At 40.0% G+C, this 16,282-nt stretch overlaps 1 protein-coding gene across 1 annotated transcript; it reads left to right on the top strand.

The window, feature by feature from the left end:
• The first annotated feature begins 3,615 nt into the window (after positions 1 to 3,615).
• On the top strand, positions 3,616 to 13,899 carry LOC140229409 (uncharacterized). Its single transcript, XM_072309660.1, has 5 exons — positions 3,616 to 4,847; positions 7,791 to 7,944; positions 9,119 to 9,317; positions 10,494 to 10,739; positions 11,422 to 13,899. Exons 1-5 carry the CDS (start codon positions 3,621 to 3,623, stop codon positions 13,394 to 13,396), a joined length of 3,801 nt encoding a protein of 1,266 aa, XP_072165761.1. The 5' UTR covers positions 3,616 to 3,620; the 3' UTR covers positions 13,397 to 13,899.
• Positions 13,900 to 16,282: the final 2,383 nt, after the last annotated feature.

Below are 16,282 nucleotides of genomic sequence, written 5' to 3'. Positions count from 1 at the left end.
CAATTTAACAGCTTTTGCAGTCAATTTAGCACACGACGTGTTTATGATTTGGTTTTTCTTTATATTTATTTTTTTTTACATCACAGTATTTGTTTTGTAAGCATTATTACATTTCATATTTTCGTATTCATTTTAGAAATTTTGGCAAAAGTTTTTTTTTTTTTTTTCTCCCAATGTGCTTATATTCAGTCTCTTAGTCCGTCAGTCCGAAGATAGTGAATGTGGCCACCTTGGCCGTTGAGCGCTGCTAATATTCCGAGTGTGTCGGCCATGCAGTATGGGAAGTCCGAGGTTATGATCTATAATTCTTTCTCTGTCTTCTTGAGGTAGAGGCTTACGTCTGTATCCAACTTGTGTTGTCCTGACTGTAAGAAGATGAAGTTAATCTGTAGTATGTAGGCATATTTGTTATAATGGCATACAATTTGTATGAAAGAAAAGGGGAGCTATTATACAGAACCACAAACTCGAGTTATTATTGGGTCAAAAATATGATACATTTATATACTTTTACTGCTTAACAGTGTGTGGATGAAACAAAAAGTCACATATGTTTATAGAAATAAAAGTTCTCACCTTTTCAAAAAAGAAATAACATGACGTAGATCTGAAGGGAAATGTTTGGAATTTGACTGCCCATTTGCGAAATTGAATGACTCAAATACCCTTTCCGGCGAGTGATGGCAAATTTGAATGAATGACAGAGTACCAGCCAATTTGAATGCCCCTTTTACGAATCGAAAGCCTCTTACAGCAACAGTATGCGGCAAATGCTAAATTGAATGCACAAGTTGCAATTTAAAGACAGCTATATAGACACCTACTGTGCGACAACGAGGTTTTTGCTAAATTGTGATTGAACCATCTCTCAAATGGACTGACATAAGTGCGAAATTGCATGGTCGGGAAAACCTAATTAAACGGGAGTCATGGATAATAAACAGGCGAGAAGGTATTGTGATTACGTCCAGAATATGGCCTAACTGCTACTAATAGCGAAACGCGGTGGCGGATCGGGGGGGGGGGGGCACACCGGGTGCACGCCCCCTCTAAAATAAAAATAAAAAATGAAAGGGGACGTCTCCCTTTAATTATCGATTGTAGTGGCACTATGGCAGAGAATTACTGCTTGTCAGCCGATGAAATTATAATCCGTTATAAATGGGGAAAATTGGACTGGAGACTTGGCTCCAGAAATATAATTTTGTTGCCCCGCCTCGGACCCCTTTTCGGAATTCCTGGATCCGCCCCTGAATTATAGCCCGGTCAATGTGTACTATTATTACCTATACGAGGTAGTTTTGCGAGTCAATTGCAGTTGGTATTTTGCAGGGTCGTGGAGGCCAGCAGTTATATTTATATAATATTGACTGGCCTCGAGGGATCGAGATACCAGAAAATAATTATTGCCCAAACTGAAAGAATACTGCCCGAGTCGAAGACGAGGACAATATTCTTTCAGTGCGGGCAATATTTATCTGGTATCTCCCTCAATGCCAGTCAATATCATAATTATTACCTATCCCCTAGGTATAAATTAAGAAAATATGTGAATACGGCTATACACTATGATAGATCAAGCCACTTGACTACCCATAGATCATCAACATGTCGAATAATTGTTGTTCATCAATGTATATCATACAACTCCAACTTCAAAGATATATGAAGTTGTAACAGGCGAGCCTCAAACATCTGAACGCTTTTACACTTTATTTTTACTTCTGTTTTAATTCGGAGAGTTGTAAAACTGATGGTCACTGTGCAATTATTGAGCACGAATGGACGGACTAGTCATTGTTTGACGCGTAGCATGCTGTTGTAAGTGGTCGACCTTGTTTGAGTTGATTTATCACACGTTCTTCTGCGGTGCGTGTAACCGACACCGGTGTCCCAGCGACGTCCTGGAATGTTTTCTTTTCGTGGTCGATCGGAATGTTTACATTTAAAGCAGCAAGGAGGTGGGGAGAGAGATTCCACTCTTTCTCTTCCCACCTCCCTGTGTAAAGTGAATGGCGAAAACCGGAAGATTGCACTGTTTGCACACATTGTTTTGTGTACGGAACGGTGTGTGTAACCAGGGAGGTCACCTCCCTGGTGTAACCGACACGCAGCGACGTGGCGAAACGAATATTGACTGCTGACCTTTGACCCTGCAAAATAACAACTGCAATTGCCTCGCAAAACTACCTCGTATAGGTAATATAAATCGTTGGGCTGTTCTCGATGAAGTTCATAACAAATGCACATTGTACATGTTAAAGCATCTCATACACTTTTGCAGTCTGGCCCGCCGCGGGATTCCCACTGACCCCCTACTGGGGTGGTCGCTCGATCGCGTCTGTTTTTATTAGTTAGGAGCCTTGAAGCAGCTTGGGTTTATGTTTCCATGGATGGCGGTGTCGACAGGTTGTAAGTCCGGAGATCGGGGCAGGTCCCATGGCTATCATAACAATCTACGTTGTGGACAACGCCGCGCGAATGATGAATGCATAAGCAGGGAGGCATGCCTCCCTATAGTGTGGTGGTCTCTATACATGCACTCTCCTGCATGTTGGTATATATGTGTAAGTGGCAGTTTGAAATGAAGCAATATATATGAAGAGTTTGTTTGCAAAAACCGATGAGTCCATATTTGTCAAATGGAGATATTTGCGATTAAAGGTCAAGAAAAACAAAGAGAATAATAAGAAAATTTTTGTTTCTTTTGACCATAACTTCAAAAATATACCTTATGTAGTGATCAATATATCATTTAAAAGGTGTAATTTTGCACTTTATGACAGAGACCGTATTTCAAAATCTTCAAAAATGGACTTATCGGTTTTTGCAAACAAACTCATCATATTTACAGGAGATGATCTTCGGGTCATCCTGGGGGAGGCCCGAATACTGGTATTTCGCTGAAATTAATGCGATTGGATACATCATAGTGGATACCCGCGGGTCAGCATATATTCTTATTTATCTGTGACTGCATTTTTTCCTTTTTTTTCTCTCTTTTATTACTTTTTTATTTCTTATTTTTCAGTGCTTTGTTCTGTTGCTTCAAGTGTGTTCATACCCATTTTTGTACATATGTTATCTATTGTTCAATAAAAACATTAAAAAAAGTTTTGATGATTTGACTATTTGGATGGAGGTACAATGTTCTAGTACTTCTACCTACATGATTTCACTGATACTTTAAAAAAAAAATTATAATAATCGTTGGTATTTTGCTTCTTCGGGGTTTCGCCATTCACTCTACATATAAACATTCCGATCGACCACGAAGAGAAAACATTCAAGGACGTCGCTGCGTGTCGGGTACACGCACCGCAGAAGAACGCCGATAAATCAACTCATAAGGTCGACCACTTCCAGCAGCATGTACGCGTGAATAAGATTGTCAAGCGCACGTACACGCACGTATTGAAAATCAATGCATAAAAACACAGAGAATTTCAGCTACAGCGAGCTAGCTGTGGAGCTGTACTGACTACATGTACTGTACATTGCTGTACGAATAGACTACTACTAGCGATGCGCGAGCGATCGCGAGCGAGCGAGCGTATTTTGGCTTCACCGGGCCCTGCACAGCAACAATGGCCTCGTCGTCTAGAAGCACGGCTTTCTCGATGGCCAAGAAAGGCCCTCGATTTCCATCTTTGTCCGACGATGAGCTTTCCAGAAATGTTAGTTATAGAGGAAAACATTCGAAAAACACCCAGGATCTCATCAAGCATTCGGTCAACATTCTCGCGCTCTACGCGAAGGAAAGAGACACTACGTTGGCCGAGATAGAGCAGAAGGACCCAGCCGAACTGTGCGAATTCCTGCGTCGTTTCTACGCGGAAGCTCGGCGGGCGAACGGGGATGCTTATGCCGTGAGTAGCATGATCTCGCTCCGATATGGTTTGACGCGCCATTTTCAAAATGTGAAATCAATCAACATCGCAAATGATAAACGTTTTCAACCAGCCAACGACATGCACCGGGCTGTGATGCGAAGGCTAAGGGCCGAAGGCAAAGGATTAATGAGACGCAAGGACCCGATACATAAAGAGGACATGATCAAAATTCGGAAGTCGTCTGCTCTGGACGTTTCCACTCCCAGGGGCCTTCAGAATAAAGTCTTTATCGATGTTTTGCTCTATAATTTCTGCGATTGTGGGCGAGACAATTTACGCGAAATGAAAAAGAGTGACTTCCATCTCGCTGTTGACTCATCAAGTCGACGGTACATATATTTCAAAAAGTGTAAAAAAGGGAAATATGAACATGATCGTGATGATGGTGGTGAGGTTAGTGAACTTGCTGCAGTGCAAAGCTCAAGTGCTAGGATGACCAGGATGTACGAGAACGAGTATGCAGTCGGTGGCTGCCCCGTGAAGTCTTTCTGCACTTACCTGTCGCGTCTTGATCCTGCGTGCCTGTACTTCTGGCAGCGGCCAAAGACAACCTTTCACCCCGACCTTGTTCACTGGTATGAGGGTGTTCCTCTTGGCAAGAACAACCTGGGAATGATGATGGTCAGAATCTCAACTGAGGCAAAATGTTCGCACAAATACACGAACCACTGTCTGCGAGCGACCAGCGTCGCTTCACTGAATGCCGCTGACTTCGATGGGCGGAGGTACGCCATGACTTCGTCGGCCTGCCATCGTCGGCCCAAGTCTCTCCCGCGGAGTTCTGGGGTCGCTGAAGAACAAAAGCGGCAAATGAGCCTGTTGATCTCAGCTCTGGAACAGACCAATAATAGGCCTACCAGTTGCATCAGAAATGCACCAAGTGTGAGTGCACCCGTGGTGACAGTTGACACTTTGCTGTGTTCAACATCAGCAGCAACATCACAACATCAACAGGTGAGCAAAAAGTATTCGGTGTTCTGGATCCCTTTTTGAGTCACCAGACTAAAAACCCTCTGAAGCTTTGTGTAGTATATTTACATGTACACGTACATAGAACTGAAACAGATCAATATTGAACTTGTGGGTTCTCAGTTGCTTTTAATGAAGAAAAAACGATATAGAGAGCCTGCAGAAACAGATGGAAATAAAAAGCAAATGGATCTAGACGTTCTAGAGCCTAGTATAAAACAATATTTATAAAAGGCTGACAACAAGTAGGGTGCACACCTCTTCATTCACATCTTGGTTCATGGCATAGAATAGATATTATTAAAGATGGGTAGAAATCTAGATTTCAATGTAGCCTGACCAGACGCTGTGCAAAGCACGGCATACCCGTTGTGTACAGCGACAGGGCTGTGTATAGTTAATTACAGTGATGCATACAGAAGGCCTATGATATAATGCCTAAATCGGCGCATGGTTGATGTGTGTGTGTGTGTGTGAAAAGAAAGTCAAAGAACAACAGAAGCAGCAGCAGCAGCAACATCAACAACAACAACAACAACCACCACCACCATCACCAACATAATTCAGGGAATGAATTTAAAGAAGGAATGGGGGGGGGGGGGGGAGGCGGCTAGAATAGACTACCTGAAACTATGTATTTTTTTTTTCAAGTTTTTCTCTTGACTCTTGCTTTTTATTTTTTTAAAGATGGTAAATGGCCTACACATTCTTGACAAAATGCAGCATTTAATGTCATTGTTTCAGTAAAGGAAATGTGTGTTCATTCTCTGCAATACCACTTCTAAACCACACAAACTGTGATCATGAATACATTGTACAAACCTGGTGACATTGTAGTAATCAATCCAGAAGAAATCAGTTTTAACTTAAAGGACAAGTTCACCTTCATTAACATAAGGATTGAGAGAATGCAGCAATATTAGTAGCACACATCAGTGAAAGTTTGAGGAAAATTGGACAATCGATGCAAAAGTTATGAATTTTTAAAACTTTTGTGTTGTAACCACTGGATGAGGAGACTACTAAGGCTCGTGATGTCATATGAGTACAACAGTATAAAGAAAATGTAAAGAAAATTCAACATATTTTCACTTTGTTTGCATAATAAAAGAGCACTTGACTTGCCTCTTTCTAAAGGCAATGGGAATGATATTACCCATAACATATATGTCAGTAACGAGTCAAGGGAATGTGTACTTTTTTCAAAAGATGAAATTTTGTGAAATTCTCTTTATATTTTCCTTATATTGTTGTATGCATGTGACATCATACACTGCAGTAGTCTTCTCATCCAGCGGTGACTGCACAAAAACTTCAAAAATTCATAACTTTTGAACGGATTGTCCGATTTTCCTCAAACTTTCAATGATGTGTTCTACTAATATTGCTACATTCCCCCAATCCTTATGTTAATGAAGGTGAACTTGTCCTTTAAAGACTGAAACTGAAAGGATGAGGGTAATGAACAGTGACAGCACTAGGCCCTACAATGTACTATTTTGCAATATTTGGCAGCTCATATAAAAAAAAAAGAAGAAGGAAAAAACAACAAAATGCAGCAACAAAGTATGGTACTGAAACTACCGGTACAAATGCATAATGTTTGAAACTTTTGTTTTTCCATAATTAAACAGTTCTCATCCCATGAGATTCGTTTGAATTAACTTGCACAACACAACAATTATGTATTAAAAGTATTGTTTACATTTGTACTTGTAAATCGTGTAGTTTACATAATGATTCAAACGAATTCCACCACAGTTTTCTTAATGTCCATTTCCATCCAATTTTAAAATTATTTCTAATTTGCCAAGTAAATGATGACATTTGTCCATAAAAATAATACGTGTAAATGATTTCACCTGGATATCTGTAACTTTTTTTTTGTTTTTTTTTTGTTCATGTAGTTAACCCATTGAGGACGGACTGATTTTGCTACAAAACGCATTTCCCATAGACACCTACCCATGTATACTCGGGACTCGTCCTCAATGTCTTACATGGGTAATTCCGTGAAGTTGGGGCACAAAGTGTTACATTTTAGCATAACTCAATACTAATTATGCTATACATATATTCTTTATAGGCTTTACATTTGTATTGAGACCATACATTTTCCTGGAAATTTTGTGCCATTCAGACTCAATTTTGATGAAGTTATTTTTAAAAAATGTAACGGTGTCCTGTAGCATCGTGACGTGTCCATGTAGCATCGTGATAGTGAAAATCTGGTCCTAGAAGACAAATTAATGCAATTAGCTTGACCAAAATTTGATATTATATGCATAATTACTAGAGTAGTCAGATAGCTGAATATCTTAACTCTGTTTTCCACAGTTTTACTTTTACAAGAAAATTACACAATGTGTCACTATGCTACACGGTGTCCACCAAATGTAACAAAAAAGGACACCGCGTAGCATCGTGATACATTTTGTAATTTTCTTTTAAAATTAAAACTGTGTACAGGAAATTTGAGATATTTAGCTATCTGACTAATCTAGTAAATATGCATATTGCATCAAATTTTGGTCAAGCTAATTGCCATAATTTGTCTCTTAGGACCAAATGTTAAAATTTCACGATGCTACATGGACACGTCACGATGCTACAGGACACCGTTACATATTGTTTAATAACTTCATCAAAATTGAGTCTGAATGGCACAAAATTTCCAGGAAAATGTGTGGCCTCAATGCAAATGTAAAGCTTACAAACAATAAATGTATAGCATAATCAACATTGAGTTATGCTGAAATGTATTTTTCAAATATCACGATGCTACATGGACACTGCCCCAACTTCATGGAATTACCCACATACATTTGTACTGTAAGAAATCCATAGGGAGATAATTCACATAGCTGTCACAGACATCCTTTACTAGAGAGAAGTATGAATGCCACCCTTTGATGTGGATTTTCACAGGAAGCATCTGGTCCTGTCCTGGATGCATCGGGAATCAAACAGGAGTTTGATGGAGCAGAGGAGAGCAGCGGTCGTGCAGATTTTCTTGACGGACAAGATGACGTGCAGCTTTATTCAGTGAAAATGGAAGACTCGGAAGATGAAATTCCGCAAGGTACCGGTATTAATTGAATAATTCCTTAACTCTTTTTTTTTTTTTTTTTTGCCTTTGATTGATTGATATATATATATATATTTTTTTTTTTTTGAATATGCAGACTGTATTGTTACTGGAATGAAATTTTGTGTTTGATGCATTTAGCTAAAAAAAGAAAAAAAAAAAGAAAAAACTTTTTCATTATAGTGATCAGTGATGGTACCGTACCGTTTCTCAAGCTTTGCATGTTGTTTAGTGTGCAATATCTCACAAGGTTTTCACAGTGCATAAGTGCATACTATATCATGTGGTTATTCACATCACATGAAACGACCAATGCCGGAAAAAAAAAAAACCAAAATGAGCAGAGTTTAATTTGCAGTACGGATTATAATGCGCTAAAAGTCAGTGGGTTTTGACACAGTGAATGAGATATAATGAACAAACAAATTTGATCAAGCAAACACTTCGGGACCGTGTGAAAAAAAAAAGAATTACATGCTAAAAATAAAACTATTTTAAAGATGAAATTGAGTGTTGCCTGCTGAAAGAAATGCTATGATCAAAAGATTTCCAGTTGAAGACAATGATCATGATTTACTTGTAGTACTTATTATATATTGCATGGAATTAACCATTTGTAGAGCATGTAGTAAAATGTACCAAGTATAGGATGCTCCTGCTACAATGTATGGTTGTAACAATATTTCATTCCAGTTGAATAAAAATTTGGATCCAGAAATTATTATCAAACATGTGTGTTATTAAAAGTTTGCACTGCAAAATTCTCTTCAGGATGAAACTTCGATATATGACGAACGATTATTGGTGGTGGTGATGGCTTCATTATAAAGAGAGTCACCTGGCTGTAGCACTAATTGGCTGGAATCGGATATAAACAAGATGGTGATACCTACAGCTGTTTCTATGAGACCTTGTATATTTATTCTGTATTTATTTAAACCCGTCGAAGACGGGCTGATTTTGCTACAACACGCATTTCCCATAGACACCTGCCTGAATATACTCAAAACTTGTCCTCCACGGATTAAGTTTCTTGATCTCAGAATGACCAAATCTTGCTCCAACTTTCTTGAGGAAGTTAACACTTGTTCTATACCTTCGTACCCTCAGTCACCAGCACCACTGCACATAAATAAAGCAAGACTCTTGTGGCATCCTTTTTTTGAAGTCTTACCAGGTAGTGAAGACAGCAAGGATGACACCGCCGGTGATACCAGGGAGAACAGACTCTCATCTATGGATGGCACTCTCCCCCAGCCTGGAGGTGATGAGACGAGTTTGCCTCCAGCCAGTGGTGACGAGCTACAGGGAACGACAGCCGCAGTCCTGGGGCAGACAAAGTCTCCAGTCGGGGAGGTACCGCAACAGTAAGTGGGGTGAATGATGAGGATGAAACTACATGTACACTCTATGAACAGGGCGCAACATAAGCGGAGGCCCAGTGGCCTGGGGCTAAAGTGCACTCCCCTTGCCCACTACAAGTATATGAACATGGTTATAAAGAAATTCAGGTTACTACGAAATAAAATTCAAGGCCGCAACGTTATCGGCTCTATGTTTTTTATTGTATATTTGTTCGGTTATAACAAAATTCCCATTATATAACGAAAGAAAACTGCCGGTCCCGAGGACTTCTTTATAACAGGAGTCCACTTTACTAGTAATTGATGGTGAGCCACCAAACTTCCAAAGAGGTTGTCTTTTTGTGGCTGGATTGGGCAACTATGTTTCCAAATTAATTGTTATGTTTGATTTTATTTTGTTCCATTAAAATTTGTAATTCAAAGATTGAAGTAGTCCCAGTGGGCCACCAAAAATAGAAGTTAGTGTCGAGCCCTGCTATGTTTTGTGAGTTACTGTTACTGTTAGTGTAGATGCACTGCTGTTTATCATGTGTATACTTATGATAGGAAGCAATGTCCTGTAAGTGCGTTCACTTTTGATTTTTTTTATTTCATCATCTCAGACTGTTATTTTCATTCACTGTGGAGTGGTGACTGATTTGACTTTCTTATGAACCCACTACTAGTAAAAGTCCCAATTACTACTTTCTTGTTTTCTTTTGAATTCTTGTTAAAAAAAATACCATTCTGTATGCCAATCCTACTCAATACTAGTGCAGTTTAGCTGTGATATTTTTGAATTATTTTCACAGAGGCCAGGGTAGTTTTTTGTTTTCTAATTCAATGAATGCAGGAGAGTTCTTATAGTGAGATGCTTGGTGAAAGTTTGATGAAAATCTGTCACAATGTTTAAAGGTTATCAGTTTAAAAAGTTTGGATAATTCCATGTGCCACCTTTTCTATTTAAGGGAACTCTACACCAATTTGTGATGTCACAATATTGGAAAAAAGTACTAAAAGTTGGAAAGCAATTTAGGGTGAATATATTTTTTTGAAGACATCACAAGAACAATTAACGTGTCTCTTCAAGAAGGTATGAAATAGACTATTATATCTGGATGTATCTGAGATATATATCGAGAATGTGGTCTTTTAAATATGAAGATTTGAGTACTCGAGTATCTTTCTTTCTTCCGACAGAATACTCCACACTGGTCAAGAATTCAATGACTATGAAGATTTTCGGGCTGCTGTTGAGCTCTATGAAAGCCAAGAGTTATGTAAGCTGTCCACGGACAACTGCAGAACTGTGGAGTCAGCTAATAAGCTCCTGCAGGAGAACTCTGTGCCCGTTGCAGAGAAATTCAAGTACAGCTACATCCAGCTTAGGTGCAAGCAACACAGGTCTTCCAAGGGATGCCCCACTAAAGAGGGCTCCATTCAAAGGTTAGTCCTGCACCAAGTTTGGCTGGGAAGGGCAAATTATATTACAGTATGTCAACCAATTACAGATAAGCTGATTTTCCTTTAACATGCATTTCCCTGAGACACCTGCTTAAGTTATACTCGGGACTAGTCTTTTTGACGGGTTACATGTAAGTCTTTGATATGAAAATGGGGTGTATGAAAAACGTCTTTCATGCTGAAATTAAGATTCCATCAGATGTTGTACTAAGAAAAAAAATATGGGTTAGGAAAACTCAGTGATGGAATTTATGTGATGCCTGGATTGAGTGAAGATGAAAGGAAATGATATCTTGCATACGTAGGTTGTGTCATACAGTTGGTACTTTGCTCTGGATCATTTTGGACAATGTAGGACAAACATTTTAAAGTGGACTGAATCATTCATCAAGGATCTTGTTTTGCAAAATAAGATACACTATAATAACTTGCCTGAAATCATTAGAACAAAATAAAGAGAAAAAGAACAAAGAACAAAGAGAGATCAAAGACTTGTCACTTTCCATGAGGCCAGCAATGCCATGATTAATTGATCAACTGTTTTGTAACAGAGATTACAGTTGTTGACTAAATTCAAAGGAAAGTTGCTAGTTAAGTGTGCAAAACCATTAGTTTAAATTTTGTCTATTAAAAGGGTAATGTGGTGTGTCACTTTTGGTTTCAGCACGAGAAGTAACAGGTGCCCCATGAATGTCAGAGCCAGTGTGGATAGATGCAAGGACAAACTTGTGATAATGCATGGTTGCTTTTATCATCACCGTGACATCACTTGTGAGGACTTCACGTCTCATCCCAAGAACAGAGAGGACAATGGCAAAGAAAACCAGAAGTCAGAGAGCTGTGGCTTTGCAGCCCCCAATCACCAGACACCAGGAAAAGTAATCCAGCATGATGTCCACAGCTTAAAGTCCTCACTTTCCAGTGACCACAGGGGACCCATACTGGATGCCATCAACAAGATCATCAACGACGACCCAACCAGCACTATAAATTTGGTGTTGGGGGCCGACAGTGAGGTTTCAGTGCTGTATCTGCAGACGGTCCAGATGCTCAGATCTCTCCACAAATTTCCAGAGGTCATCATGTGCGACGTCACATGCAATGTGAACCAGAATAAGATGCCGCTGTACACCTTCTTTGTGGTCGATGGCAACGGGAAGAGCATTCCGTGTGCCCATGTTCTGGTTGCGGATCAAAAAGAGGAAACCCTCAGACATGTCTTCAGACTCCTGAAGGAGAGTGGAGGAGACACCCTTCAAAGTGCCGGGCTCTTCCTTGTAAATGCCAACTTTGCAGAGGTAACCGCAGTGAAGAAGATATTCCCTCAGGCCAAGGTCCACTTATGCATGTCTCAAGTGCTGCAGACCTTCAAGAAGGCAACACAGGCCTTGCCAACCTCAAGCATTGACAGTGTGAGAAAGATCCTCCAGGAGATGGTGTACACAAAAAGTAAAGGCGAGTATGAAGAACTTCATGAGGAGCTGGAGAGGCATGCTACAGTCGACTTCAAGAGCTACTTCAACGGTCAGTGGCATGTCTGCAGATGTATGTGGGTTCCAGCCTTCTATGGTGGATCGCAGCACTTTGGAAACAGAACTGTGAAACGACTGGAAGGATTGTACCAGTCATTAAAAACTGTGATTACCCCAAGCACCACTATCACAGAATGTTTCAAGGGACTGATATCCTTGCATGGTCAACTCCTCAAAGATGCATCGCAGCAAAGAGCACCAACCGGTACTGCCTCCAGGCTTGTTCAAGAGAGCAAACATCCCGAAGTTGCAAAGGCAATCCTCACAGAATGCACATCGTACGCCGCAGAGAAAATGCTGAAGGAGCTCTGTCGTTCATGCGAATGCAAGGTGATCAGTGCGCCCCAGCTTCGTACATCACAGGCCAGCAGGGAGAGGGACATAGTTGCAACTGTAGTAGAGGATGGAGCATCCTACATGGTGTCAGGTGGCAGTGATGGGACAGAGAGCTGTTCATGCCATTTCTCTTCCTCCATGGGATTACCTTGCAGGCACATATTCTGCTCCAGGGATCATCTTAACATGCCACTGTATGGGAAAAGCATGGTTCCAGACCGCTGGAAGCAAAACTACCAGTTGGACAAGGCGGTGGAGGAGAATGGCAGCAATGCACCAACTGATGCTGATATGAGCAAGGAAGAGAAGGAGAACGCTGCCCTCGCAGTTGCCAAAGAGCTTGCTACCGCCCTGAGTGAGACAAACCATCGGAAGTTCTACACCAGACTTGACCAGCTCAAGGAACTGGTTGCATTCTGGGAAGCAGACAAGGAAGTGACAATCAAGGAAGGGGTTGAGGATGAGCCCTCCAAGGGAATCGATGCTTATTTCTCTCTTGGCAGAGAGCGGGAGCCCCCCGACGGTCAAGAGTCCATGGATACCACAACTCAGACTCAAAGCACAATTCCCGCAGTGTCACAACAGGAGGAATCAACAGAGATGCCTGATGCAATAGCGGCTACCTCTTCTGGCACTGTGAACTGTCACAAGCGAAAAGCCAAGTCGGACACACCTTGTTCAAGCAAAGCAGTGAAAGTGACAGAGCAAGTAGACGATGACAATTCATCTGTTGAGATGCTCCTTAAGACAATGTTCACACACCTCCATTGAGGTGCTATGTGTCGTGTTTAGATGATGAACTCTTTACACTTCCTTGCCATGCATTATGTAACTGAGATGTTCCAATGGCAGAAGCCTGTACAGTTTTACTTTGCTCCAAAGTTATAAGTACTCTTTGGGAAGAACGAGAGAGAAATTTACAATCAGGCAAATAACCAAAGATTCTGAAACTAGTAAAACTGAAACTAGCTCCCCTTATTCATGATAAGAAAATTAGAGAAATGGGAACATCAACAGCAGCACATAATGGGGAAGGGGAGGAGAGTTGGAGGCAACCATGTCTGACCAACACATACAGTGTTGGACAAGCTGCAGCAAATGCTATTAAACAAGTCGAAGTGGATTTGAGTCAATAAGAAGCTCTACAATGTAGTTGACTGGTACAAGTTTTTGTCAAGGTAGCAACATGGCAAAATAATTAGATTTTTGTTTCACAGATGCATTACACATCATCTCCAAAATGAGAGTTCATAAAGTTTGTTCCTTTAAAAATGATGATATCTTTTTCTGTTTCCACTGCTGTGCTTCTAGATCGATGATCCTACAGTTGTCTTGCAAGTATCAATTTGCAAGTACAGTATGCATGCAAAATACTATGGCATATTCAGTACTCCAGCAACCGTTTTGCTAGTCTTTGAGAGGAGCCTCCGCAAAATATCTGCAGTCACACCCATGTGATAGCTTTATGAGTGGGGTGGAGTAGGGGGGCTGTGACATTTGGTAATGTCTATGGAAAGCTTCCATGATCGAATTATAGTATCATATGTGTAGTACTCCTTGTCTGTTGTGTGTGCATACATGTCGATGCCGTTTAGAGCATCGGTTTTGGTTCCATTCCACAAGAGGGTCAGCCACATCTCTTACCCTTCCAGCTTGTATTCATGAAGGACAGATGAATGTTGTTACGAGGACTGTATTGCAGCTAGAACTAAGATGACCAGCTATTTTAAATCGTACATTTTGTATCTCTAGTAATCTGCTGTATACGCCAAATATTTAGCGAGTCAAAATTTTTGCGAATCTGAACTTCCTGACAATTTTTGCGAGTGGATAGATTTGCGATCGTGGAGTACTGAACTGAACGGAGAAATGTTTACGTGTACGTCATATTCATATCGGGATCAGAATAAAAATTTTGGTGTGTCTCTAATTTCATGAATAGCACCCGTCTCGCGAAATTCGCACACGTAGAAACCTTGTGAAATATTCGGCATAAACAGTATATGTGTTTGAACACAAGATTTGGTATCTTGAATGTTCAGCACTTCTCTGGCTTATGGTCATATTGCAAACCCACAACTCAATGTACTCGAAATATTTTGTACTGTATTGTACAGTGTACTACAGTTTTCAGAGTTATTTAAAACATTAAATGTGACATTCTTATTTGACACTGTATATACTAAAGTTATCAAAAAGGTGTTTAGCAATAAACTTTAACTTGTCAAATGATAGTTGTTTGGAAGCTAAATACATGTATATGCATAATTCATTTCACTCAAACTGATATTTTCTGTGATTAGAACATCTAGAGTACACTAGTGGTACAGTGTATTTCTAGTGTTTGTATGTTCCTATTAAACCTGCCCTGAGTGTTGTAGTTCATCAATGATTACTGGTATTATCATCCAATGTACTTTGGATGATTGTATCCATCAAATTTCTGAAAAGTTGTGTATTCTCTTAGTTTAGGGGTCATTTGTTGAGTAGTATCAGTCCAAAATATCATTCGAATCTGAAGTGTTTAGATACTAGTATGCTTTTTGAATACATGTACTGTATTTAAGCATGAGAAATGCACAGTTCAATTTTGCGTGTATACACGTAACTGATGAATAACATTGCATTTTGAAGTTGTACATCATTTTTATACTTTGCTGCAGTAATATTTGTCGCTACAGCGTATTGATTTTCACTTGTTTTGATTTATTAGCTTTCTCCCATACTTGTTATGCCTCCGCCACGAAGTGGTGCCGGAGGCATTTTTGAATGATAACTTTAATAGGCAGTTTGAATTTTACTGCTGTTGCCGCTGAGTTAGTACATGTATAGTACACAAGTTCTAGTTTGGACTCGAAGTAATCTGAACATTCCTCGCAACAATGAGTTTGTATTACAGTATCATTGTTAATTATTAGCTGAGAACCTTGAAAGTGCATTAACCCTCTGTGTGCACTCTAAGTTTTCAGCCAGTGTAATGGTGCCAAGCCTTCAACACCAGCTGTATTGGGAAAACATCAAAGAAAAATAACAGCAACTCACTCCAGGAAGAAGAAAAAAACCCAAAACAAATAAAGGGAGATTTATGTAGAGACATAGGAGTGAAAGTTGAATGATGTATGCCAATACAACCAAAACAACAAAAGCAACCATGCTAGGAGATTCCGCAAACATAATTGATTAAAGCCACGGACACCAAACGATTTTACCGAGATCTGCAGTGACTGTGTAGCCAGACTCGAGCCTGTGTTGGACAAAATATGTGTCTTTAGGACACGATGCCTTATACATGTGTACGAGTATGTAAGAGTGAGCATAATGGTTATGAACAATAGACCTACAATACTGATACAGTACAATGTACTTGCATGTGAGGCACATACAGGATTAAAGCTGAACAAGTCTAGGACATAGCCAGCCTAGTATCCTCCTGGTTTTCAACTGATGTTGTTGTGACAGTGTTAGGTTCACTTTTTGTGAAATGCTTCAGTGTTTATGTTGATTATCTCTCACGAGATATAAATGGAGGAGAATGTACCGAATACACAGAATATGCATTACGGTATGTGTTCTTTCAGGTAACGTTCTATTGCCTCTCCTTGCCATTTTAGTGTTTGTGTTACAAAAGGGATGGTATAATATTGGTGGAGATGAGGA

The sequence above is a fragment of the Diadema setosum genome, chromosome 6 (assembly GCF_964275005.1).
Source record: "Diadema setosum chromosome 6, eeDiaSeto1, whole genome shotgun sequence".
In the NCBI taxonomy this organism is placed as follows: Eukaryota; Metazoa; Echinodermata; class Echinoidea; order Diadematoida; family Diadematidae; genus Diadema; species Diadema setosum.
Note: the sequence above shows the minus strand (reverse complement) of the source record. Positions and strands in the feature narration are given on the sequence as shown.